The sequence below is a fragment of the Microcaecilia unicolor genome, chromosome 6 (assembly GCF_901765095.1).
Source record: "Microcaecilia unicolor chromosome 6, aMicUni1.1, whole genome shotgun sequence".
Lineage (NCBI taxonomy): Eukaryota > Metazoa > Chordata > Amphibia > Gymnophiona > Siphonopidae > Microcaecilia > Microcaecilia unicolor.
The window spans coordinates 85202177-85227088 of record NC_044036.1 but is presented as its reverse complement, the minus strand read 5'-3'; the positions used below and the strand labels follow the sequence as shown (position 1 = coordinate 85227088).

The 24912-nt window shown below is 46.7% G+C and overlaps 1 protein-coding gene across 4 annotated transcripts in view; it reads right to left on the bottom strand.

Annotated features, from left to right (window-relative positions):
• Positions 1 to 24912, bottom strand: part of RC3H1 (ring finger and CCCH-type domains 1) — a 343910-nt gene that overhangs the window by 4888 nt on the left and 314110 nt on the right. For all 4 annotated transcript variants that reach the window (XM_030205363.1, XM_030205364.1, XM_030205367.1 and 1 more), the window contains exon 19: positions 22791 to 22903. In XM_030205363.1, coding sequence (XP_030061223.1) covers positions 22791 to 22903 — 113 coding nt within the window. The remainder of the gene's footprint in view (positions 1 to 22790; positions 22904 to 24912) is intronic.

The window sequence follows — 24912 nt, the reverse complement described above, 5'->3', positions numbered from 1 at the left end:
TACAAATAAGTACCTGTATACAATATGTAAGCCGCATTGAGCCTGCCATAAGTGGGAAAGCGCAGGGTTCAAATGTAACAAAAATAAAATAAAAAAATAATGAACAAACAAGGCATTTATAATATGAAAGCTAGAGGAGTGTGTTCTAAACAACATTCTTTTGAGTGGTACATGCCTGGAATATTTTTATTTCATTTACTTATTTATTGAAAAAAATACCCCGCATATCTTACAATCCTAAGTGGGTTATAACCTATCAGCACAGGTAATAATAAACTGACAGTATTTACACAGGCTTGACAAATGTACAGAAAGTAGCGATGAGAAAATGTTTAGGGAGAGAGAATAAAAGAAATAAGGAGAGGGGACTTGAGAATTTGAACAGAGATAGTGATCTGTATGTTCCTGTATCTGAATCATCACAAGATTAAAAAAAGGGTGACAAAGAGTGGCGTTGCTCAACCAATACCATGTCATTTATAGACAACAGGATAGTGTGGCTATACAGGTAGTGGGATGACATCAGACAGTGCCAGGGTGGACCCATTCTCCTAAAACCTCCTCTAAACTCAGAGGCTTTCCCCTTTCACCCAACAGTCACACTATACCTCAGATGCAAAATATTTATTTATTACATTTGCACCCTGCGCCTTCCCACACATAGCACGCTCGATGTGGCTTACATTGTAAAAAGTAATAGAATTACAAAATCTAGAGGAGATTAAAATATCTTATTAAACTTTTAAAAAATGTAGGTAATGAGAGAGTACTTGGGGGGGGGGGGGGTGAATCATCCTGTTGACTACAGAGAACACTATTTACAGATAAGCAACTCCACTTTCTCCATCAATGAGCAAAATAGGTGCAGTCACACAGGTAGCAACTACTAAGCTGTTGGCTGAATGCCAGTGGCGTACCAAGGGGGGGGGGGGGGGGGGCGGTCCGCCCCGGGTGCACGCCGCTGGGGGGTGCCGCGGCGCGTGCCTGCTCTGAGTTCACTGACTTCGCGCGTTCGCTGCAGCTCCCTCTGCCCTGGAACAGGTTACTTCCTGTTCCGGGTCAGAGGGAGCTGCAGCGAATGCGCAAAGTCAGGGAACTCTGAGCAGCGCACTGCGGCACCCCCCCCCCCCAGATGCGTGCACCGGGGGGGGGGGGGGGGGTCTGTGCTGCACCCGGGGGGGGGGGGGGTGTCCGCCCCCCTAGGAATGCCACTGCTGACTGCTTCAACTATTTAAAGCAACTTGGGTAGAAAAAGTCGTGAGCTGAATGAAGTTGTAACTAATCATGCAAACAGGTTTTGGAAAACAGACTGCCCAAAGAATGCATCTGTCTTAAGGACTGGTCAAGGCAGTAGTGTTATGTGAACGTGTAAATGGAGAACCAAGCTGCAATCTTGCAAATGTCCATGATGGATGAAAATCATAGATTGGCTATGGAAGCTGAAATAATTTGCAGCTTAATGTGCCTGAATTCTGTGTCAATTAGCTATGTCTGCCTGAGAATGGCAGAAGGCAACAGAATCCAAATTCCTGTTGGAGATAGTACGCATGTTATCAAATATACCAATAGGCATATTTTCAAAGTACTTAGACTTACAAAGTTCCATAGTTACCTATGGAACTTTGTAAATCTAAGTGCATTGAAAATGAGCCCCAAAAGTCTGTTAACATCAATAAAGATGAAAAGATAGGAGTCTCTTTTTCCCAAGAGACACACCTTACGAATAAGGTGTTTAGCCCCCGTACTCTAACACACAAAAAGTTCATATTTATCCAGAAGAATTCCAAGGGGTTAGAATGGTATCCGTGAACCCAGTAGGGCTTCCAAATAATGTAAAATTGAAGTCCAAAAAACTTGGATAATCAGACATTAACAGGAGTGAAAGAACGAACCAGGCCTCCTCTGACATTGGGGGGTGTCCACCCCCCCATCTTGAACACCTGTGCTTTAGTCACGTATGCCCTATGCAGTACCTGAAACTGGCATTCCCGGAGTTCTGCACTCACCATAATATCTGGAATACATGAAGTCAAGTTTACAATATCAAAAGAAAGGTTTGGGTGACCCACATCTCGGGCCCAATGAGCTCTAAGGACCTCTACATCCCTCTGAGGGGAGATTACCACTAATGCCTTATAAAGACCAGACACCGAAAGTCTATCCTCTCTAGCCTTGGCAAAGAATTTGCAAACATGTGACTATGGCAAGTTCCTAAAGTGTCCCTATTTAGGGTACCAATATAATGATGTAATTGTTTATAAGCAAAAATATTACCAATTTCTATACCAACTCCCAAAGCTCTCAAACTTAACATGGTGCCTCCTCTACTCCATATACATTCCAATCTCGTATTACCCAATTTATCCCACACCTGGAATATCCTATTATCATTGCCTGGGGAAAACAGTAAATTACCCTGAATGGGCAAGAGATCCGAGGTTCCTGGATCAACTCATCCAGTACCTAGCCAAATCCCTCCACATATCTCGTAACGGGCACAGCAAAATGCTGCCCCTTACCACGGAGGGAACAACATGCAATAGGGCAGCAGCAAAAAAATATAGGTGGCATGGAGCAAAATAATCAACCTCAAGCTGCTTTGGAGTGTAAACTTGCCAATCCAAAAGCCAGTCTCCAAGATGGCGAAGATGACATGCCTGGTTATACTTCTTCAAATCAAGTAACCCCATGCCTCCCCTATTCCAGGAACCCAACAATATTCACAATGGGAGTTTAGGTTTGCACCCTCTCCAACAAAATTTACCCAGCAACTTATGCAATAATTTCAAATCTTTCTTTCAAAGGTGAAGGGGCAACATTTAGAAAACACAGAGCCACTTTGGGAACTCAATCACTTGAAACAGCTGTATCCTACCATGCAAAGTAAGCGGACACAATCTCTTATACAGAAATTGCTTCATTAGTTCATAAATGTTCTCATTCTCAATGTATTAGACTTTTGTCCAGCATATTTGATGAAACAATTTCCACCTCAAATGTTATGAATTACTGTTCTAGTTAATTCAATGTTGGATAAGGGCTATTTTCCTGGTGAGCTAGGACAAATTGTGCTCACTCCAATTCCTAAATCTAATAACTTAGATATGTCTAAACCTGCTAGTTTTAGACCAATTGCTAGCATTCCTTTATTAACTAAAGTGATAGAAGCTATTGTTGGAAGGAGATTGGTATGCTACTTAGAAAGGTTTTCATTGCTTCATGATTCGCAAATCAGATTTAGAAGTAATCACAGTACCGAATCATTATTGCTTGTTTTGTTGACTAAAATCAGAAATTTGTTGAGTCATGGCATGCAATCCCTATTACTTCAATGTGATATTTCATGAGCATTCAATACTGTGCATAACTCTATGTTACTTGATATTCTTAAAGACTTTGGAATCTTTGGTGTGGTGTATACCTGGTTCCAGGATTTTCTAAAGAAACGCAGTTATTGTGTATTGAAGAATGGGGAAAGATCTAGACCCTTGGTTCTGGTATATGGGGTACTTCAAGGGTCGCTTTCTCTCCTATACTATTTAATATAGTTATGAGTACTTTAAGTACTATCTCTATGCCAACAGCAGTATGCTTGTTTTCTTACACTGATGATAATTTTACCTGGCTCCCTGTGCTTGACAGTTTGGAATTAACTTATGCTGCAATATCTTTATGTATTAACAACCTAAAATCATGGGCCATGAGGTACATGCTGATGCTCACAGCGTTTTTGCTGTTTTACAAAGCTACTTGCTAGCCTGTGTTCTTTCACTGTTGTTTCTACACTGAAAGGTATCTAATTTACATATTGTCTATATGTGAACACTGCAGTTGTTAACCAGCAGTTCATGTAATCAGACCCCAATGCAGGCATTAATTTTCCCGAAACATGGCCATGTCGGGTCATCAGCATTTTACTGTGTCTGCTGAAATAAAGATCATTGGTTCTACAAAGAATGTACATTTCCTCACTGTGCTTGTTGCTCTTTTACAAAAGGGGTCTGTCCATCCATCCACCATGAGACCAAATTTGGCAGGGGAGACAAACCAGTGAAAACGTTCGACTATGGGTGAGATCGGAGAGGAAGTGACGTCACGGACCGGGATGGCTGCTTGAACGCGGAGCTCCGTCGGGGCTTTAATGAATGCAAGCAAAACCCATTGAATTCAGCAGCACCTTGAGGATTGGATTGTGGGGGAGAGGTCCCGGAGTTATGCCGCCAAAGAAGGGGCTGGAACGATTCCGTTTCGTGCCGAAGCAAAGCAGCAAAGCACCGGCGGTTGTGGTGGGGCCAGAGCGGAGTGAGGCAAAGATGGTGGCGGCCCCAGCGGCAGTTGAGGAGGAGCAGGTCGCTTCAGGCTCAGAGGAAGCTGGCGAGATTACTAAGGCGGATGTAGTGGGCTGGTTCCAGGACCTGAAGACTGATCTGGCGGGGGTCCGAAAGGATGTACAGACTGCCCTGAGAAAAATCAGGGCTGAACTCCGTGATCTGGGTATACGTGTCGGAGAGGTGGAGGAGGGGATGGTGACTCTTCAGCAAGACATGGGGAAACTCCATAAAGTAGTGGATACCGATGCGGTGGAAGGAGCAGGTGGAAGACCTGGAGAATGGGTCGTGCCGAAATAATTTGAGATTTAAAGGCATCCCAGACTTGGACATATTTAGCAACTGTGAAGCAGTGATTCGGGAGTTATGTGGGTACATACTGAATCTAGAGGACGGTAGGCAACTACTGGACCTCTGTATCCAAACAGTGCATAAAGCGGCTGGCCTGCAGCGAGAATCCAACCTGAGAGACATTGTAGTGTGTTTTGCAGATTTTCCCATGAAGGAGAAGATCCTGACTAAAGCGAGGCAGCAAAAAGAGATTCTTTGGAAAAACTATAAGGTTGGAGTGTGTCAAGATCTGGCATGGACTACTTTACAGAAGCATCGCTCCTTCCAAGAAGTCACGATATTCATGCGGTCAAAGGGGATTCGCTATAGGTGGCTTTTTCCATTTGCAAGGTGGCTAATGGTGGATGGGAAGTCTCGCAGAGTGAAGACCCCGGATGAAGCATGGTCTACATTACGGTCTTTGGGTTGTAGCAGCGTTCCAGGTCAACAGGAGATACTGGAGACAGCCAAGGAACCCAGAGCAGACGGTATGGATCGGGGAAAGAAATCTGACAAGCAGGCTTCCTGAAGAAAAGCAGAACAGTGCATGACTGATTCATTAAGGACTTTTTGAAGATAAGCAACCAATTTTGGCGGTGCTATATGTAGGGGGATGGAGGGGAGAGGGGAGGGAGGAAATGGCACCCTGATGAGAGTGGGGATTATGTGAGTTTGTGGGACAACTGAGAGGGGTGAGCTGAGAGAATGTGATTGGAGGGGTGTTGGGAATGTAATTATGTGGATCTGGGGTTGGTGGGGTAGATGGAGATTTGGCAGGAGTGCAAAGGCTGAATGAGAGTAGCAGATATGGGGGAGGGTTAGCTTTTGAGAGGTCTAAGCCCCGGTGTGTGTGTTTGTTCCTCATAGGATGGCTGATCATCTGGAAGATCGGCAAAGGGAAGGGGGAGGGACGGGGAGGATGGGGGAGGGGTGGGGATATGTTAAAACAGAGGGGATTGGGTTTGGAGCAGGGGGAGGGGATGGCTGTGGGGAGGGGAAGGTAGGGGACAGTCCTTATTGGCGGGTACATGGAATGTAAACGGGCTCAATAATCCGTGGAAGCGCAGTAGAGTATTTAAGGAGTTAAGTAGGTTAAAGTGGGATGTGACTTTCTTGTAGGAAACACATTTAAGACCAAGATACTCATATGTTGCGTCGTAGGCCTTTTCGGGAAGTAATGGTTCATCAGGGAAAAAGGCCAAAGAGGATGGGGGGAGTGGCCATTTTGATATGACAAACTTGTGGATTTGCAATTCAAAAGGTGTTTCAGGATACTAGTGGGAGGTGTGTGGCCCTTAGAGGGTGGTTGCAGGGGAAGGAGCTGACACTGATCAATATTTATGCTCCGAACATTGGGCAGCAGAAATTCTATCGCACATTAAAGGAAGAGCTTTTGGAATTTGTTGGAGGGCAGGTGGTGGTAGGGGGAGATTTTAATATTGCCCCCGATGCAAGATTGGACCATTCGGCAGGAGGAGGGCAGCAGAGTAGTCCTGGGTGGAAGGCAATGGTAAAATTATGTATCATACCTGATAATTTTCTTTCCATTAATCATAGCTGATCAATCCATAGACTGGTGGGTTGTGTCCATCTACCAGCAGGTGGAGATAGAGAGCAAACTTTTGCCTCCCTATATGTGGTCATGTGCTGCCGGAAACTCCTCAGTATGTCGATATCAAAGCTCCATCCGCAGGACTCAGCACTTAGAGAATTACACCCACAAAGGGACACTCTGCCCAGCTCACCACCGCCGAAACGGGGGAGGGGAATTAACCCAACTCATCCCCACACAAGTGAGGAAGGGGAATCCGTCCAGCTCATCCCCGCGGAGTGGGGGAGGGACACCACACCCGCCGATGCGGGGGGATCTGGCTTATCCTGCAACCGCAACCGCGGGAGGAGCTGACTGACCCTAACACCGCCGAAGCGGGAAGGGTACAAAGCTGCCCTACAGCCGCACGAAGCGGGAGGGAGTGCCGGCAGAATTTAAGTCTCAATCCAGCCCCGTAAAACGGAGGGGAGAGGAATGCAGCAGCTCACTGTAACACAAATTCGTCTCAACTCTTGAAGAATCCATTGAAAAACTTGAACACGAAGTCCTCCTGAACAGGAACTGAAGACTAAACTTGAACCATGAAATGCAACCAGAATATAAACAATACAGATATCTGGGAGGGACTATGGATTGATCAGCTATGATTAATGGAAAGAAAATTATCAGGTATGATACATAATTTTACCTTCCATATCATCATGCTGATCAATCCATAGACTGGTGGGATGTACCGAAGCAGTACTCACCCAGGGCGGGACATTGAAATCCCTGACCGCAACACTGAAGCTCCAAACCGGGCCTCCGCCCATGCCGCCACAGTCAAGCGGTAATGCTTGGAGAATGTATGGGCCGATGCCCAAGTTGCCGCCTTGCATATCTCTTCCAAGGAGACGGACCCGGCCTCTGCCATCGAGGCCGCCTGAGCTCTAGTGGAGTGAGCCTTCAGCTGGATAGGCGGCACCTTCCCCGCGGCCACATAAGCCGCTGCAATGGCTTCCTTGACCCATCTTGCCACTGTAGGCTTAGCAGCCTGCAGACCCTTACGAGGACCTGCCAACAGGACAAACAGATGATCCGACTTCTGGAAATCATTGGTCACTTCCAAATATCTGATGATGACTCGTCTCACATCCAGATATTTAAGAGCAGAGTATTCCTCTGGGTAGTCCTCCCTACGAAAGGAAGGGAGACAGAGCTGCTGATTCACATGGAAGCGAGAAACAATCTTGGGCAGGAAGGAAGGCACTGTGCGAATAGGCACTCCTGCCTCAGTGAACTGCAGAAAAAGCTCTCGACATGAGAGTGCCTGGAGCTCGGAAACTCTTCTGGCTGAAGTGATAGCCACCAAAAAGACTGCTTTCAACGTCAGGTCTTTCAGAGATGCCCTTGACAAGGGTTCAAAAGGCGGCTTCTGTAATGCTCTTAGCACCAGGTTGAGATTCCACGCAGGCACCACCGAGTGCAGAGGAGGGTGTAGGTGATTAACTCCCTTGAGAAAACGCACCACATCTGGTTGCGAAGCCAGGGAAGCACCCTTCAGGCGGCCCCTGAAGCAAGCCAGGGCCGCTACCTGGACTTTAAGGGAACTGAGCGACAGGCCTTTCTCCAGACCTTCTTGCAGGAATGCCAACACTGACGAAATTGGAGCAGTGAATGGAGAACATGAGCCTGCTTCACACAACGCTGCAAAGGTACGCCAAACCCTGGCGTAAGCAGTAGAAGTAGAGCGCTTCCTCGCTCTCAGCATAGTGGCGATGACCTTGTCTGAGAAGCCCTTCTTCCTCAGACGCTGCCGCTCAATAGCCAGGCCGTAAGACCAAAGGGGGAGGGATCCTCCATCACCACGGGACCCTGATGTAACAGACCCTGCTCCACTGGCAGCCGCAGAGGATCGTCGACTGAGAGCCTGATCAAGTCCGCATACCAGGGACGTCTGGGCCAATCCGGACCCACCAGGATTACCCGGCCCGGATGCTTTGCCACCCGGTCTAGCACCCTGCCCAGCATGGGCCAGGGCGGGAACACATAGAGGAGCTCTTGTGTCGGCCACTGTTGGAGAAGAGCATCTACTCCCAGGGATCGAGGGTCCCGTCCTCTGCTGAAAAAGCGCGGCACTTGGCAATTGGCCGATGACGCCATCAGATCTAGGCTTGGCTGGCCCCAGCGCTTCGTGATGCCCAAGAACGCCTGAGCAGATAGCTGCCACTCTCCGGGCTCCAAGGTATGGCGACTGAGAAAGTCCGCCTTGACATTCATGACTCCGGCAATGTGGGCCGCTGACAGCTGTTCCAGGTTCGCTTCCGCCCACTGGCATAGATTCATGGCCTCCTTGGCTAGAGGGGCGCTCTTGGTACCTCCCTGGCGGTTGACATAGGCCACAGCCGTGGCATTGTCCGACAGAACCCGTACTGGCTTCAACGCCAGTACCGGGATGAACTCCAAAAGCGCCAACCGAATGGCTCTGAGTTCCAGGAGGTTGATAGACCACTTTGCCTCTGCAGGAGACCAGAGCCCCTGCGCTGTCCTTCCCAAGCAGTGGGCTCCCCAGCCCGACAAAGAGGCGTCCGTCGTGACGAAAATCCACTCTGGGGTCACCAGAGGCATTCCTGCAGACAACTTGTCTGTCTGCGTCCACCAGCTCAGCGCCTTGCGCACTGCTGGGTCCAAGGGAAGGCGCACAGCATAATCCTCCGACATCAGAGTCCAGCGCTGCAGTAGAGAGTGTTGTAGTGGTCTCATATGAGCCCTGGGCCCAGGGCACTACTTCCACCGTGGCCGTCATAGAGCCCAACAGCTGCACATAGTCCCAAGCCCGAAGAGGAGAGGCTACTAGGAACTGGTCCACCTGAGCCTGAAGCTTGACAATCCGATTGTCTGGCAGGAACACTCTGCCCACTTGGGTGTCGAATCGAACTCCCAGATACTCCAGGGACTGAGTTGGGCGCAGCTGGCTTTTCTCCCAGTTGATGATCCACCCCAGGGAGCTCAAAAGAGCAACCACCCGGTTCACAGCTTTGCCGCACTCTGCATAAGAGGGGGCTCGGATCAACCAGTCGTCCAGATAAGGATGGACTTGTACTCCTTCCTTCCTCAGGAAGGCCGCGATGACCACCATTACTTTGGAGAAGGTCCGCGGAGCAGTAGCCAACCCGAACGGGAGGGCTCTGAACTGGAAGTGTCGACCCAGTACTGCAAAACGCAGAAAGCGTTGATGAGGAGGCCAGATGGGAATATGCAAGCACGCTTCCTTGATGTCCAAGGATGCCAGGTACTCCCCTGCCTTCACTGCCGCTATAACAGAGCGGAGAGTCTCCATGCGAAAGTGCCGAACTTTCAAGGCCCGATTGACCCCTTTGAGGTCGAGGATAGGCCGTACAGAACCTCCTTTCTTTGGTACCACAAAGTAAATGGAGTAACGTCCCTTGCCAAGCTGATTTTCTGGCACCGGAACGACCGCACCCAGGCGGATCAGATTGTCCAAGGTCTGCTGCACTGCCACAGCTTGACCGGAGACTTGCAGGGAGAGAGTACAAACCAGTCTCTTAAGGGTCGGCAGAACTCTAGCTTGTAGCCGTCTCTGATGACTTCCAGCACCCAAGCGTCTGAAGTTATTGTGGTCCACTCGCCCCGAAACGAGGACAGCCGTCCTCCAATCTGCACTGGGGGGTGGACCAAGGCCCCGTCATTGGGTACGAGACCCTGGGGGAGGACCGGAGGGAGCACCTCCGGGACGGCGGTCTCTGCGCAAGGAATGCTGCTTGGGGGAGAAGTTCCTCTTGAAGGAAGAGGAGGCAGAAGAGCCCGACCTGCCCGGGCGGTACCGACGGGCTTCCTGAAACCGTCCTATGGAGGTACCGGCCCGAGTACTAGCCCGAGCCCTGACCTCTGGTAACTTCTTGCCCTTAGACGTGCCGAGATCGGACACGATTTTGTCCAGCTCGACCCCAAAGAGCAGCTTGCCTTTAAAAGGCAATTTAGCCAGGCGGGATTTAGAGGCGTGGTCAGCAGACCAATGCTTCAGCCAAAGCCACCGCCGCGCAGAGATTGTCTGAGCCATGCCTTTAGATGAGGCCCTCAAGACATCATACAGCAAGTCTGCCAAATGGGCCAAGCCCGATTCCAGGGCCGGCCAAACAGCCCTCAAGGAATGATCCGAGGGGGAAGCCCGCTGCACCATAGTCAGGCACGCCCTGGCCACATAGGAGCCGCAAACTGAGGCCTGCAAACTTAAAGCAGCCGCCTCAAAGGACGACCTTAAGGTCGCCTCCAATCTTCTGTCTTGGGCGTCCTTAGGGCCGTGCCACCTTCCACCGGCAACGCCGTTTTCTTAGTCACCGCAGTGATTAAAGAATCCACGGTAGGCCACAGATAGGCCTCACGTTCACTTTCAGGCAAAGGATAGAGGCGGGACATAGCCCTAGCCACTTTAAGGCTCGCTTCCGGGACATCCCACTGAGCCGAAATTAAGGTGTACATAGCATCATGCACGTGGAAGGTTCTAGGCGGGCGCTTCGTCCCCAGCATAATGGCAGAACCAACAGGGGCTGAGGGAGAGACGTCCTCCGGAGAGGAAATCTTCAAAATGCCCATGGCCTGCACTAAAAGGTTGGGCAAATCCTCTGAGCTAAAGAGCCGCGCTGCAGAGGGGTCATCCGCTCCATCCGAGCGGGGATCCGTCTCCTCCAAGGAATCCGCAAAGGACCGTTGGGAGAACTCAGAAACGCTGCCCTCATCTACATCGGAGGAGATAAAGTCCTCCAAGGCCTGGGAATCAACCCGAGGGCGTTTACCTCCGGGGGCCTCAACCTCTTTACCAGACGAGGGAGCAGGGGCAGCGTTTTGCATAAGGAAGGCCTGATGCAGCAGCAAAACAAACTCGGGGGAGAAACCCCCCAGACTGTGCACTTCCGCAGCCTGGGCTACAGCCCTAGACGCACTCTCAACCGGCGCTCGCAAGAGCGGGGGAGAAACATGCTGCGCATCCAAAATGGCGTCCGGCGCGACACTCCGCGAAGGAGCCGCGCGGGAAGAACGGCGCTTAACTTTAGCCGCTTTTCTGCCGTCGCCCAAATTAAGGGCGTTCATGGCATTAACGTCTCCCACCTCAAGGGCGGCCCAAGAAGAAGCCGTCCGAGCCGCGTGGCCGGCCAAGATGGCGGAGGCGAGCAGCGGGGGATGGGCGTTTATGGCGGGAAAAACCGCCACACCGGAGGAAGGACCGGGACACTCATCGGTCACGAAACTGTCACCCAACAAGGGTGAATCAGACTTTAAGACCCCCGCATCCCCTCTAGAAGCGCACAAGCGATCCGGGGAGCGACTCTTTGCGCCCTCGCCCTCCGACGCCATAGGCCACGTGGAGATCAATCGGGAAACCCCCTGCCCGCTATAAAAAGGTAAAAATTACCTGCTTTCCGCTCCGAGCTGTAACGACCTGGTGTCCCAGTGAGTAGCTGCAATAAACGTTTAAATAACGTCGAAATAAACGCCTTTAAGGACGTTCAAAATTTTTTTTTTTTTTTTTTTTTTTAACGGAGCCAGCGGGAGGGGGGAGAAAAGGAGGGACCTGGCGCCACCAGGTTTGCACTTGCTCAAGAAGAGCCCTCAACCCCAGGCACTCAACAAAACCTAAAAATTAGGCTTGGAGGCCTAGCCAGAGCTGCTGCTGTGTGTGACCACCACCTGCTGAGATAGAGAACATACTGAGGAGTTTCCGGCAGCACATGACCACATATAGGGAGGCAAAAGTTTGCTCTCTATCTCCACCTGCTGGTAGATGGACACAACCCACCAGTCTATGGATTGATCAGCATGATGATATGGAAGCTGCAATTTATGAAGGGGCTGGAAGTGGTGGATTGTTGGAGGGTGTTACATGGGGTGCAGCAAAACTATACATTTTACTCACATGCAGCGCAGACCATTTCTCGTATAGATGGGTTATGGGTGCACTGCAATGGATGGAATATTTCATTTGTTAAACTTGTACTCCACATTTCCCACCTATTTGCAGGCTCAATGTGGCTTACATAATACCGTAACGGCATTTGCCAGTTGGTTGATAACAAATACAAGGTTGTATTGTGGTCGGATGAGGTAGGTGTGTGTCAGGCACCGAGACGGTAGAAGGGAATGGGGATTGTATATTTGTCAGTACGATCATTGGTTATGCTGTGTTGCTGGATATGGGGATTTACGTTGGATCAGTGGGATATGCCTTTTTGAAGAGGTTGGTTTTTAGTGATTTTCTGAAGTTTAGATGGTTATGGATTGCTCTTACAGCTTTTGGGAGTCCATTCCATAGTTGTGCACTTACGTAGGAGAAGCTGGATGCTAAGTATTTTTTTGTATTTAAATCCTTTGCAATTTGGGTAGGGTAAGTTTAGGTATGATCGTGAAGATCCGATTCTGTTTCTGGTTGGTAGATATATGAGGTCTGCCATGTATCCTGGAACCACGCCGTAGATGATTTTGTGGACAAAAGTGCAGATTTTGAAGATGATCTGTTCTTTGATTGGGAGCTAGTGCAACTTTTCTCGGAGGGGTTTAGCACTATTGAAGCATGATCTACTAAATATCAGCCTGGCAGCTGTATTTTGAGAGGTCTGGTTTTTTTTTGCGAGTTGTTCTTTACATCCCGCATAGACTGCGTTGCAGTAATCTGCATGGCTTAGGACCATTGATTGTATTAGGTTTCGAAAGATGTCCCTCGGGAAGAAAGGTTTTGGTGGAGGCAGCTGTGATAGAGACCATTTGTGTTGCGGATCATGCACCAATGTGGATTAAATTAACGGGGCTGGGTCAACACAGGCGGCAGGGAATCTGGAGACTTAAAGAGTCACTGCTGGGAGATGAGAAAGTGCGGGAAGATATTAAGCTTAATATTCAAGAATTCCGTCGCTTTAATGATAATGGGGAAGTAACTGATGGGGTGCTAAAGGATGCGTTGAAGGTAGTGGTGAGGGTGCCTTGATTAAATGGGGGGCGCGCAAGAAAAGGGAAAGAGGGCAATACTCGCTGACTTTGCATATGAGGTTAGTGAGCTTAGAAAAACTGCATAAAAGACACCCTACGCCGCAGATATGGGAAGACCTTAAGCAAGTGAGAGGGGAAATAGCACAATTGCAGATGGCGGACTTGGATTTTATGAGAACTAAATTAAAACAGCAGTGTTTTGAATTTGCCAATAAATCCAGTGCAATGTTGGCCCGTTATTTACAGGCGAGGAGAGGGCGCTCCCTTATCTGAAAGATGATAGGGGAGGATGGCACTATGCTGATTTAGATATTGGAAAATGTTTTGTGAAATATAATCAAGATTTATATAGTGCTTCCACGGGTACATCGGTTGCGGATATAGCTTGCTATTTGGACCGGGTTCCATTACACCGATTGGATGAGTCTGAAAGAGCTCAACTTGGGGAACCTATTAGAATAGGGGAGGTACAGGGAGTGATAAAACTTTATGTGGTGGATCCTGCAGAGACGCTACCTACGGTGTTGAAGATCCTTAGGGAGTTTGAAAGATATGCTGGTTGAAAGGTTAATATGGATAAAAGTGAGCTGTTGGGAATTTCTTTAACCCACATGGAGGAGAGTAGATTGAGAGCACTGTATGCTTTCAAATGGGCAAAGCATCATATTCAGTATTTGGGGATTCAGATTCCCAAGGATCTGGGAAGGGTGTATAATCTCAATTATGGGAAGATCATAGACCAAATCCGATGGAAAGGATTGTGGCTTTCTTGGTGGGGGCGCATGGCAGTAGTGAAGATGAATGTGCTGCCTAGGTTGTTATTTTTGTTTCAGGCACTGCCAGTGGCGGTTCCGAGATGGACACTTAACAACCGAAGGGTTTTTTTGTCACAGTTTATTTGGGAGGGCAGACATCCCCGTTTGGCGGGACGTGTGTTGTGGGGGGCTCCTGAGAGGGGGGGCAGGGTGGTGGCCCAATATTGAGTGGTATTATTATGTTGCTCAACTGCTGATGATTCTGGATTGGGAGAGGGGGGAAATAAAGCCAGCTAGCCAGGTGCAACTGTCGAATAGCCCTCAAGGGCCATTGAGTTCCTATTTGTGGACTACTGAAGGCACGGGAGTGATTTTAGCTGGGATACCAAATCCATTCGTGAGACATCTGGTGGTATTGTGGGGGGAAGTGCGGAGGAAATGGGGACAGACGGATAGGGTATCTACACTTGTGCCCTTGCGATGGGAACCGAAATTTGGGGCGGGGAAAGAAAACGCTATATTTGTGCGGTGGGAACAGGTGGGTATATTGAGTTTCCGAGCTGTGCTGCAGGGGGGTAGAGTGGAGAGTTTTGAGACGCTGCGCTCCAGGTATGGCCTGCCTGGAGGGAATATGTTTTCTTATTTGCAGATACAACATTTTGTGGGGACATTAGGTTGGAGGGGGGAGAACCCTCAAGAGATGGAAAGTCTGGAAAACCTGTGGTTTTTATTGAGAAGGGTGCCCAGACCTATATCAGTTATATATAAATTTTTTCGGGGATGGGATCCCAGACCATTTAGCTTTCAGGGGGCTTGAGAAGCAGATTTAAATTGTAGTTTTTCCGATCAGGAGTGGGAAGCTATTTGTGGGGAGGTTCAGAAAGCTTCGGTGTGTGTTTTGGTGCAGGAAAATGCGTATAAAGTTCTCACTAGCTGGTATTACACACCGGAGAGGCTGCAGCGGATGTACCCGGGTACTTCAGGTCTATGCTGGAGGTGTAACTCTCAATTGGGATCATTTTTACATATATGGTGGACATGCCCCAGGGAGGTGCACTTTTGGCAGGCTGTTATGAAGGCGCTGGTAAAGTTGATTGGATCATCTTTGGTGTGCCTCTTGGGCTTATGTAATGAGAGGGATTCTTGGGATGAGTGTAAATGGCTGCGCTGGGGGTTGGCAGCAGCTAAGTGCCTCATAGCACAGCATTGGAAGAGGGCAGACTCCCCAACACTAGGTGATTGGAAGTGCAAACTGGGTCAGTTAAAACAAATGGAGCGCCTAACGGCATACTGCAGGGAGGGGGTACTGTGACATAAATGCGGATGGGCTCGATTACAATAGTGACTGACATGCATTTAGGATGGTGGAGTATTATAGGAAGTGGGTGGGTTTGGGGGGAGGGGAGGTGGAGAGAGAGTGTCCCAAAGAATCAGGGAGCATTCTCAAGTTGATCAGGGGTTGGCTGTGGTTGGTGGGGTGGGAGAGGTGATGGTATATACTATGGGCACATGGTCTGTCTGGGGAGTGGATACTGTTTATGAGACTATTTTGATAACATGTGTTGTGGAGAAGTGTATATAGTTGATAAGCTAGTTCAAGATGTTATAGTCCAGCAAATGATGGTCCCTGCGTGGGCAAATGTGAGCAGGCTGTGCTCTTTGTGAAAATGACTGTTACAGAATTATTACAATAAAAAATTAAAAGTGGAAAAAAATGAAAATGGGTCCGATCAGACCAGAGGTTTCAGATAAAGCCTACCCCCCCCCCCCCCCCCCCCCACCAAATGGCCCAATGCATGTCTATGGGAGAAGCAGTTTCATGTTCTGCAAAATAGATAATTTGAAATGTTTGCACTACATTTATACAGCATTGAAGATCTCTTGGACTAAATAATATGCACTTTTGTGGACATTGTTTATGAATTTAGTCATTGAGCTCTATAACGTTAGGAATAGAAAGAAAAAAAAAGACAGGAGTCTCATCTTTAAACTAAATGAGGGGAAGTTTTTTTTAGACTAAGGATGTGTTTGTCAGTTGTGAGACTATTTGGCAAGTATTGCTACAAGCCGATTCATTCACTGAAGTCTTTTCCTCCTCTTATGCAGTAAGTCAACGTGGGCATATAAGAGTGTATTTGAATTAGAATTTCACATAAGAAGATTGGCTTTTAAACATGGGGATGAAATTCACAACTCCTTTTTGGATTGTGGTGTTACACATAACACACACACACACAAACGTATTGGAACAAGAGAGTTTTCCAAACGAGGCAAATCAAGCACTTCTAACTCTGATACCTAAGCTGGGAAAAAAATCTCTGGCAGTCCTATAGACCAGTATAATTGCTAAATGTATATCTGAAAATATTTTCCAAAATTAAAAAAAAAAAAGGTTACCAACAACTGATCCTGCCCCCGAAACCCCTGATTTTGGACCCTGAAAAGGGAGATGATCATTTCCCCGATGCCCCATCTCTGATTTTCTTCCCCCCACCCAATATCAACAAATGATCCCTTTATGAAATTAACTCCTGCAAACCATAGCTCTAACATCTAGAACCCCACTCCTGTTCTATGCCAGAAGGGCTACCAAAAGGTATGTAACAGAATATCAACTTATGTATTCCAACCTTCCTACCCCTTTTAAATCAACAGAATAAACCTGCCCGCAATAAATAAACTTGTGCCTTTCGTTTAACAATAATGAACCTGTCATGCTAGTAACAACCTCAAAACTGCCAAAAACAAAAAAAATAAAATAAATATTCAACTATAGTGATTAAACAGAACAAAAGAAACTGTTGTTTGGTTGCCAGCTGCTTCCCATCATCAGGGTAGGTCAGTATTAGTATCAAGTACACAAAACTACTATAGGGAACTAGCAAAAATACTTGGACAGCTCCTTGAGATAACATTAAACCAACGGTCCACCAGAAACAATGTCAGCTTAGCCTGGAACTTGGAAACTGGTCACCATCGTAGCTATATCCAACCAGCTCAGGTCATCACGGTAGTGTATTAAGTACAAAGTAGAGAGCTACATGGAAGCGGGGATAGTAGGGTACCGCAGGGATCCCCTCCATGTCTGTGGAGATGGACCCAGGTCTGCGTGAATCCCATGGGGATCGACCCAGATCCTGCAGGATCCCTGTAGAAGTGCTTTCTCTCCCCTGAGCACAGGGTGCCCTCCCGGCACATACCTCGAGGTACCTGGTAGTCTAGTGGCTTCTTCGGGGCAGGAAAGTCCCCAGTCCCTACTCTTTCCTGCCCTCTGCCGCGGCGCTGATCTTCTCCTCTCTGCTCTTTTAAAATGGCTGGCGACTTGTGAGGCTGCCGCTGGAAGTCTCGGCAACCATTTTAAAAAATCTTTCCTGCCCCCAAGAAGCCACTAGACCACCAGGATGCCTCGAGCTATGTGCCGGGAGGGCACCCAGGATCAGAGGGGAGGTGGATGGATGGAGTTGGGATTCAGGATGGTAAAAAGGGTGAGTCTGTTTCTCTTTCCTTGCGCCACTGTCATCGCCATACACTCAAAACAAAGCAAACAAACCTATGAGCTGCTGCATACACGTTGTTCTTTATTGTTGGTGGCATTTTTATTTAATTTCCCTTATATTTTCAAACATGCCGGCTTGTGCAGCATACACAGAGGAAGTATAATAACGGAATAACTGTTCATAGTTAGAGTAGTAATTTATTATAAATTGTAATCAGTCTATCATTTGGAGGGGCTGGTTATAGGGACACCCTAGCACTGTTATATTTGTGCAGAGATTTTTTTCTCCTGGTAAAGGGCCACTAAAACAGACAACATGTTACGAGAATCAGATGCTCACTATTCATAGTTTCTATCTATTTACTTATTTATTTATGGCATTGGTATCCCACATTAAACATGAATTAGGTTAAAACCTGGAAGCATTTAAAATCTTTTTTTTTCCTGCACCTACCTCAAAAGAAAAAGATGGCATGTGGAAACTTGCTCTTTTTGTTTTGTGAATTGCAGTAGTATATTATAAAAATGCACTTGACTTTTTTATTACTACTTTTTCCACAGAAACATATTGAATAATTAGGGAAGGGCTTCCTTCATACAGAAGTTTTGTCCAGCATCAGTCTAAATGTGCCAACATTGTCCAGTTCAGCACACTATTAGCCGCCAAGTTCATACAAAGTTAATTATGTTCAGTAGAAAATAAATCTGTTGCCTCAGGCTCCTTGCTATGTGAATATTCCATCACTGTTTCATTATTGCTACCAAGTAAACTGTTTTAATTCACTTATCTAGTCCTTACATGCACATAGTTTTGCTTTTAATCCCAAAAGTGAATCCTAAGGGTGGTTGAACAATTAGGTATAAACTGTGTTGTTTCTGACTTTACTTGTTTTGGAATTTGGCTGCTTTGGGTCCTGTGCTGATCTGTACATTTGCTGTCTTAACAGAGTATAGAAGAAAATGATTTATGTTACTCTTTTACTAGTATTTTTACTGCTTATAGAATCTGGCTTTCTTGGGGGGGGGGGGGGGGGGGGGGGGGGGGGTCAAGGTGACTGTGGCATGGCAAGGGCTTGGTGGACAAGGAGCTGGGACGGAGGAGATTACTTGTGGTGGGGATGGGCTAGATTCCCCACAGGGATGGATGGTGAGATGGGGATGAGAAGGATGGATTGGATTTCTGTCCCCATGCAACTCTCTAGTACAAAGTCATTTCTAACTCGAACTTCCAACACAATGCATGAGATGCTCAAATCAGTAATCAAACCTGAGCGAAAATGCACCCCCACCACAAAATATTGACCTGGAGTCCTATTACAATGAGTACAAATTCAGAAACTGAAGTGCTAATAGACCAGTATAAACCTGTGCAGTAGTGTATAATAACACTACATATGAAGGCAATTTTCAGCTGGCAACATACAGAGTTCCAGGTAGTCCCTGAAACCTTAGCCGCAGAGTCCAAAGTGTCCAGAGCTTGTAGTATTGTAATATGTCAAGTAGTTTAATTGGCCGACTAGCCATTCAGTTCTCAAGAGAACCCAAGACCAAGGCAAAATGAGGTTCCTATGATCCCCACACAGAAATCTAGAGATCCTCAGATACTGACACCTGAATGCTCGAAAACTGATATAAATTCTTGAGTAGCTTTGGGTGATTCAACCAGCCAAACAGAACCACTGAGGCTCACTCTCAATTTTGCTGGATACAGCAAAGAAAAGCAAACATGTTTTTGCCACAAGCAGCAAGCAGGCCTGTGCAAAGGTCTTTCTTTGGGCCAGCACACAGGCTAAGTAATCCTGAAAAGAGCATTTTCACTGAAGCACATTCCAAACTCTTACCCGTTCTCAATGCTTGCAATATTGCTTGCTTGTGACCAAAACTGAAGAACTTGGGAAACTACTGTACGCAGGTGGCCTTCTGTGTCCTTCCTTTGCCCAGTCTGTGTGCCTGTCCCAAGTGAAAGTGTCCCATATGGTGATCTAGTTGCAAGGACTGGCGAGCTATGTCTCACGGAACCCTCAGAACTCACCCTCAGCAACGCTCTCCAGGAGCCCAACCAACCTTCAATTTTCAATTTATCCATCTAGAACAGTTTTCTAGAGCATCGATTTTGTCTTCAAGGTACACGACTTTCTTTAGCAGCTGGGCATTGGAGGACTCCAGTGTGTGTAGTTTATCTTCAATGGTACGGTTTTTGTATTCATCAAAATCCAAGCCAAGGTTATCTAGTCATTTGTGTACTGTGTCCACTCTGTCCATAATTTGTTGAAAACTGTAGTGACTTCATTAACTATTTCCACAGACCATGTGAAGAAGGGATCACCATGGCTGCTATCTTGGATTCAGAAACCTGCAACTTTTCTCTTTCTTCTGTGATTTTGGTTGTCATTGCTGCAATTAAATGACCACTCACCACCATAGACTGAGAGAAATATATATCTGGGCAGAGGAATTTCATCAACAACTCAGTATGCGGGATGGAAAAAAAAAGGGGGAAAGAAACTGGGAGACAGGAGTTGTCACGTGATCTCTGGTCTTTTCTTTTTAAGGAGCGTTGCATAATGGTCATGCCTCAAACTTGTGACAAAACAGTAGCAATGCCTATTAATTTAGCCAGGATACATTGGGAAGACATGACATTCCTGTTTCAATGGGGTGAGAGTTCCTTTCACTATTTAGGAATTGCCTGACCACCCCAAAAGTAAATGTTAAACCACTTTTAGCTCTCATGAAAACTCTTTTCCAAAAGTGGAGTAAGTTACTACTCTATGTAACAGGGGAATAGTGTACAAGATGGTGCAACTGCCTTTATTAAATGGCTATACATATTGCAAACTGCCCCAACAAATTTATAGAAAAAGGACAGAGTACTGCATTTTCTTGCAAGGAGGGCATGACTGCATACTGGATGCATGCTCGCAAGAAAAGTGGTATGGCTATACCAAATCTAGATTTCTACACTAAGGCCTGCCAATCAATAAGTATTTGGCTGGCTGAAAAGCAGAGTGTATTTTATAGCAAGTGCAACAGAATAAGGTTTAGTGTATCACTAAACACAAGCTATATGTTTTACTAGTAAAAAAAACCCTGTTTCTGATGCAAATGAAACGGGGGCTAGCAAGGTTTTCTTCAGAGTGTGCATGTGGGAGTGTGTGTGTCCCTGCCCTCTGCCCTCTCCCCCCTCCCCCCTCCGAGTCCAGTCCTTCAGTGTTGTTTCCTGCTGTTCTTTGTTTTTGTTACAGAGAGAGTGAGGGCATCTCTCTCCCCTCCCCCCTGTGAGTCCTTCACTGTTTCGTGGGATTTCCTGCTGTGCTGTTTTCCTTCACTCATGGGGAAACCGGATATCTCTGGCGCTTCACACTTCCGGCTGGAGGCTTCAGTGGTGCCTTTTATATATATAGATATGCAAAAGCCAAGAGTTTGCCTGGTGAGATAAACCAGAGTCAGTTTATAAGGCCTTTGTGTAAAGCTTACCAACAGCTATGCAGAAGAAAAAGAATAGGAATTTTACAGGTTGGCTGCCCTTAGTGGGAATGACTCAAAAATAGACGATGATTCAAAAGGTCTATGAATTTATTGTACAACAACCAAGACTTGACACAGCTGTGTTTCGGCCAAAAAACGCCTGCCTCAGGAGTCTCCTGGATTGTTGGCAGTAAAATTCTCAAGGATATCGGATTGTCTCAGCCACTTAAAGCAATGTCTGCTGCCAATAAAAAAAACAAACACAAAGCACGCTATGCGCCAAAACGGTATCCTCCTCAGTCACTTCTCAACTCCGAACAGCAAATGGTCACAAATTTGCTGGATGATCTCTAAGACCCACTGGTCTAAGGTAATCAGGGATCCCCTCCATGAGAAGAGGCTGAGCTTTCTTCCAACATGAGGAAGGTTGTGAGTGGCCCATCACTCCTCAATAGGGACCTCTGAGGTCAGCAGAGGGAGCAATGAACCCCCCACCATCCCTAGTCCATTATGCCCACCTGAAAGGGCTGCCCTTTCTGACCCTTGGGCACCATGGTGCCCCCAAAGGACTCCTACAAGAATGATAATGTCATAAGTACATAAGTATTGCCATACTGGGACAGACCACAGGTCCATCAAGCCCAGCATCCTGTTTCCAACAGTGGCCAATCCAGGTCACAAATACCTGGCAAGATCCCAAAAAAGTATTAAACATTTTATACTGCTTATCCCAGAAATAGTGGATTTTCCCCAAGTCCAATTTAATAATGGTCTATGGACTTTTCCTTTAGGAGCCCGTCCAAACCTTTTTAAAACTCTGCTAAGCTAACCGCCTTTACCACATTCTCCGGCAACAAATTCCAGAGTTCAATTACACGTTGTGTGAAGAAAAATTTTGTGATTCGTTTTAAATTTACTACTTTGTAGCTTCATCACATGGCCCCTAGTCCTAGTATTTTTGGAAAGCGTAAAGACGCTTCACATCTACCCGTTCAACTCCACTCATTATTCTATAGACCTTTATCACATCTCCCCTCAGCCGCCTTTTCTCCAAGCTGAAGAGCCCTAGCCGCTTTAGCCTTTCCTCATAGGGAAGTCGTCCCATCCCCTTTATAAGAAGCATAAAATTTATTTTACTGTTTTGGGATCTTGCCAGGTATTTGTAACCAGGATTGGCCACTTTTGGAAACAGGATACTGGGCTTGATGGACCTTTGGTCTGTCCTGTATGACAACATGTATGTTCTCAGATCAGGTAGGGGAAAGTGAGTATAGACAGGGGATTTGAGTTGAGGGAAAAAGGGCAACAAGAAAAATGTGACAAAAGCAGAGACAATGAGATAGGGAAAAAAAAAGTATGTATCCCTTATACAGGTGGAATTCGGAAACACAGCTATATTTGTTGTTTTGGTTAATTTGTTAATTGTTGCTATTTTAGGTTTTATTTGTAAGAATAACAACTTATTTTGTTCACGGGGTTGGTGGACCCCTTTGTTGTTTTTTTTAGGTTACTTTATAATGTACCTGGTAGAGGACGGAATCTGTGGTGGTAAAGTCAGAATCAGAACTATGCGTACCTGATGTAACTCACCTTGAGCTATTACTGAAAAGGTATGAACTAAAACCAATATACTTTGTGAGTACTAATGGGGAAGTATCCCAGTTCTGCTTGCTACCATTGTTGCAGGGAGAAATGAGGATTCTGAGGATACAAAGTATATGGTTACACATAATGCCACGACAGTTACATGTGCACTGTGTCATGCATGTGAGCTTTGTCCATCCAGAGTGTCCTGATGGATAAAAGGTTGTGAACACTGTCTTAAAAGCGATCCGATTTTACCCCTTCGATAAGATACCAGCAGTGAGAAATGAGTGAGATACCTGAAAGTTAGCGTGAGGTCTTCAGCTGGAATCTTGCTCTGTGCTTCTAGCTGTCCGTTCTCTGCCTGTTTACCGATGTTCACTTTACTTTTCATATCCTGGGACTGACTCTCCTGTGAAAGATAAAAACATTCACTAATTTCAGCCCTCATGCCCCCTTTCTTCAATAAGTTAGGAATTACTAAATAGAAAGTGGAAAAGCGAGTTTATGTCTACAGATTTATTCAGGTTCAAGAAAATAAACGTGCTTGCTCATAAAAAGCAGTTAAAGCAGCAGTACTGTTAATGGAAAAATATACTGGGATAAGAGAAAATAAAGCCTTAATAGAAATCTCATGACACGGAGTTAAGTTTAAAACAGAAGGACAGAAGAAGTGATTATCACCGTGTGAGATGGCTGCTTGAGCAGGGAGCTCCTCACCATTGTATTAAAAATTAGCAGTTCCCGTTGTCATCCTGGATCTTGGGGGGGGGGGGGGGGGCTAACTATCTTTGACAGCCTTCCTGATACTACTGGGGTGCAGTTGAGATGAACATGTCACGTCTGAAGGCGGTTAATCTGCAGGATTTCGCTTACTAGCAATAAGCAGCAGAATACGCAGCAGCTCTGGGCCTAGACTGTGAAAAGGAGAATGGTGTACAAGATGAGCCTGTGTCATCAGGACTGCCTGCAGCCTCAGCCTCGCGCCCCCCTGATGCTGATAAGAAGCCAGTGGATTCCATGTAGCAGGTCTGTCTTTGGCTGCAGGAGATCTGTTTCAACCTCCTCGCGGTACAATCCAAACTTGCTGCCCTTGGGGTTGACTTGCAAGGGGAAATTGCTGACCTAGTCAAGCAAGTCGCTGATACAGAGGGGGACCTTGAGGAACAGACTGAATTGATTGCGGGGTTGCACAAGCAGATGATGGACTCAAAACAGACCACAAAATACCTCTTAGAAAAAATTAGGCAATTGATGCCGCTGCTCCAATCTTCAAATGCGTGGGTTGCCTGACTCCCCCTCAAGCCATTTTGTCTGTTAATGCTGAACCGGTTTATCTGATGACTATCACTCAGGAGAGAGCCCATAGAGCACTGGGCTCTTGTCGCTCTAATGTCCCTAAAAACATTATAGAATGTTTCCAAGACTATAAGGTAAAGGAAGCTGTCCTGGCAAAAGCAAGGACCAATGCGCCCTATGAGTGGGATACCTACAAAATCAATATCCATCAGGATTTGTCTGCGACTACTTTGAAGTGTAGAGGAGAACTTAACCCAACACCTGCATGAATCTGAGATCTGCTATAAATGGCAACATCCTTTTGCCTTGGTATTCTACAAAGATGGCAAATTGCAGCGCATATGTTCTTTAGATGAGGCCCAGGAGTTGCTTCCAGCAGGAGAGAACCCGGCAGTGGATGATTCTGCTGGCCAGGTGGGCCAGATTGGCACAGATGGCATTGGGTGTCCCAGAGGAGACCATCTGCAGCGCCATACATCTGATAAAAGGCTGTCATCCCAGAAACTTAAGACTTGATCTTATTTGCATGCTCCCGGTCTTCACTCTACTTTATTAGTGAGCCATTCACCTTTGGGACATCATGAATTGGGACATTGGCCCCTTTTGTTATGATGTGAAATTGCTCCCGTGACAGATTTGAAAGACAGTGTTATTGGGGTTCCTTGTGGTGGTGCTCTCTTCCTCCTCAGCTCGGTGTGCCACCAATTGATGTTTGACATACTGATTCTGTTGATGAGGACGGTTTCTACCAGTACCATTTGTTTTTGTTCTTGATAAATGTGGGTTCTAGGTATTGGAGTATGTCTATGTATATGGTGACTGGGGGGTTTTACGGCTGGGTGGAATTTGTGGATGGTTTGTTTGGAGTGGGTGCCCCAATGTCTGAGTGAGTTTGAATGTGCGTGGCCTTAATACCCCCGTGAAACATCAACTGATGTTTAAAGAGTTCTGCCACCTACGTGCAGATTTCGTTTTTATTCAAGAAACACACCTGAGGCAGAAGCATAAAGCTTTTGGTCTCTCATAAGCAATATCCACATCTTTTTTTGCTTCCTCTGGTTCCCAGACTAAAACCTGGGAGGTCATGATAGCTTTATTTGAGGCGCTTCCTTGGCAGGTTCG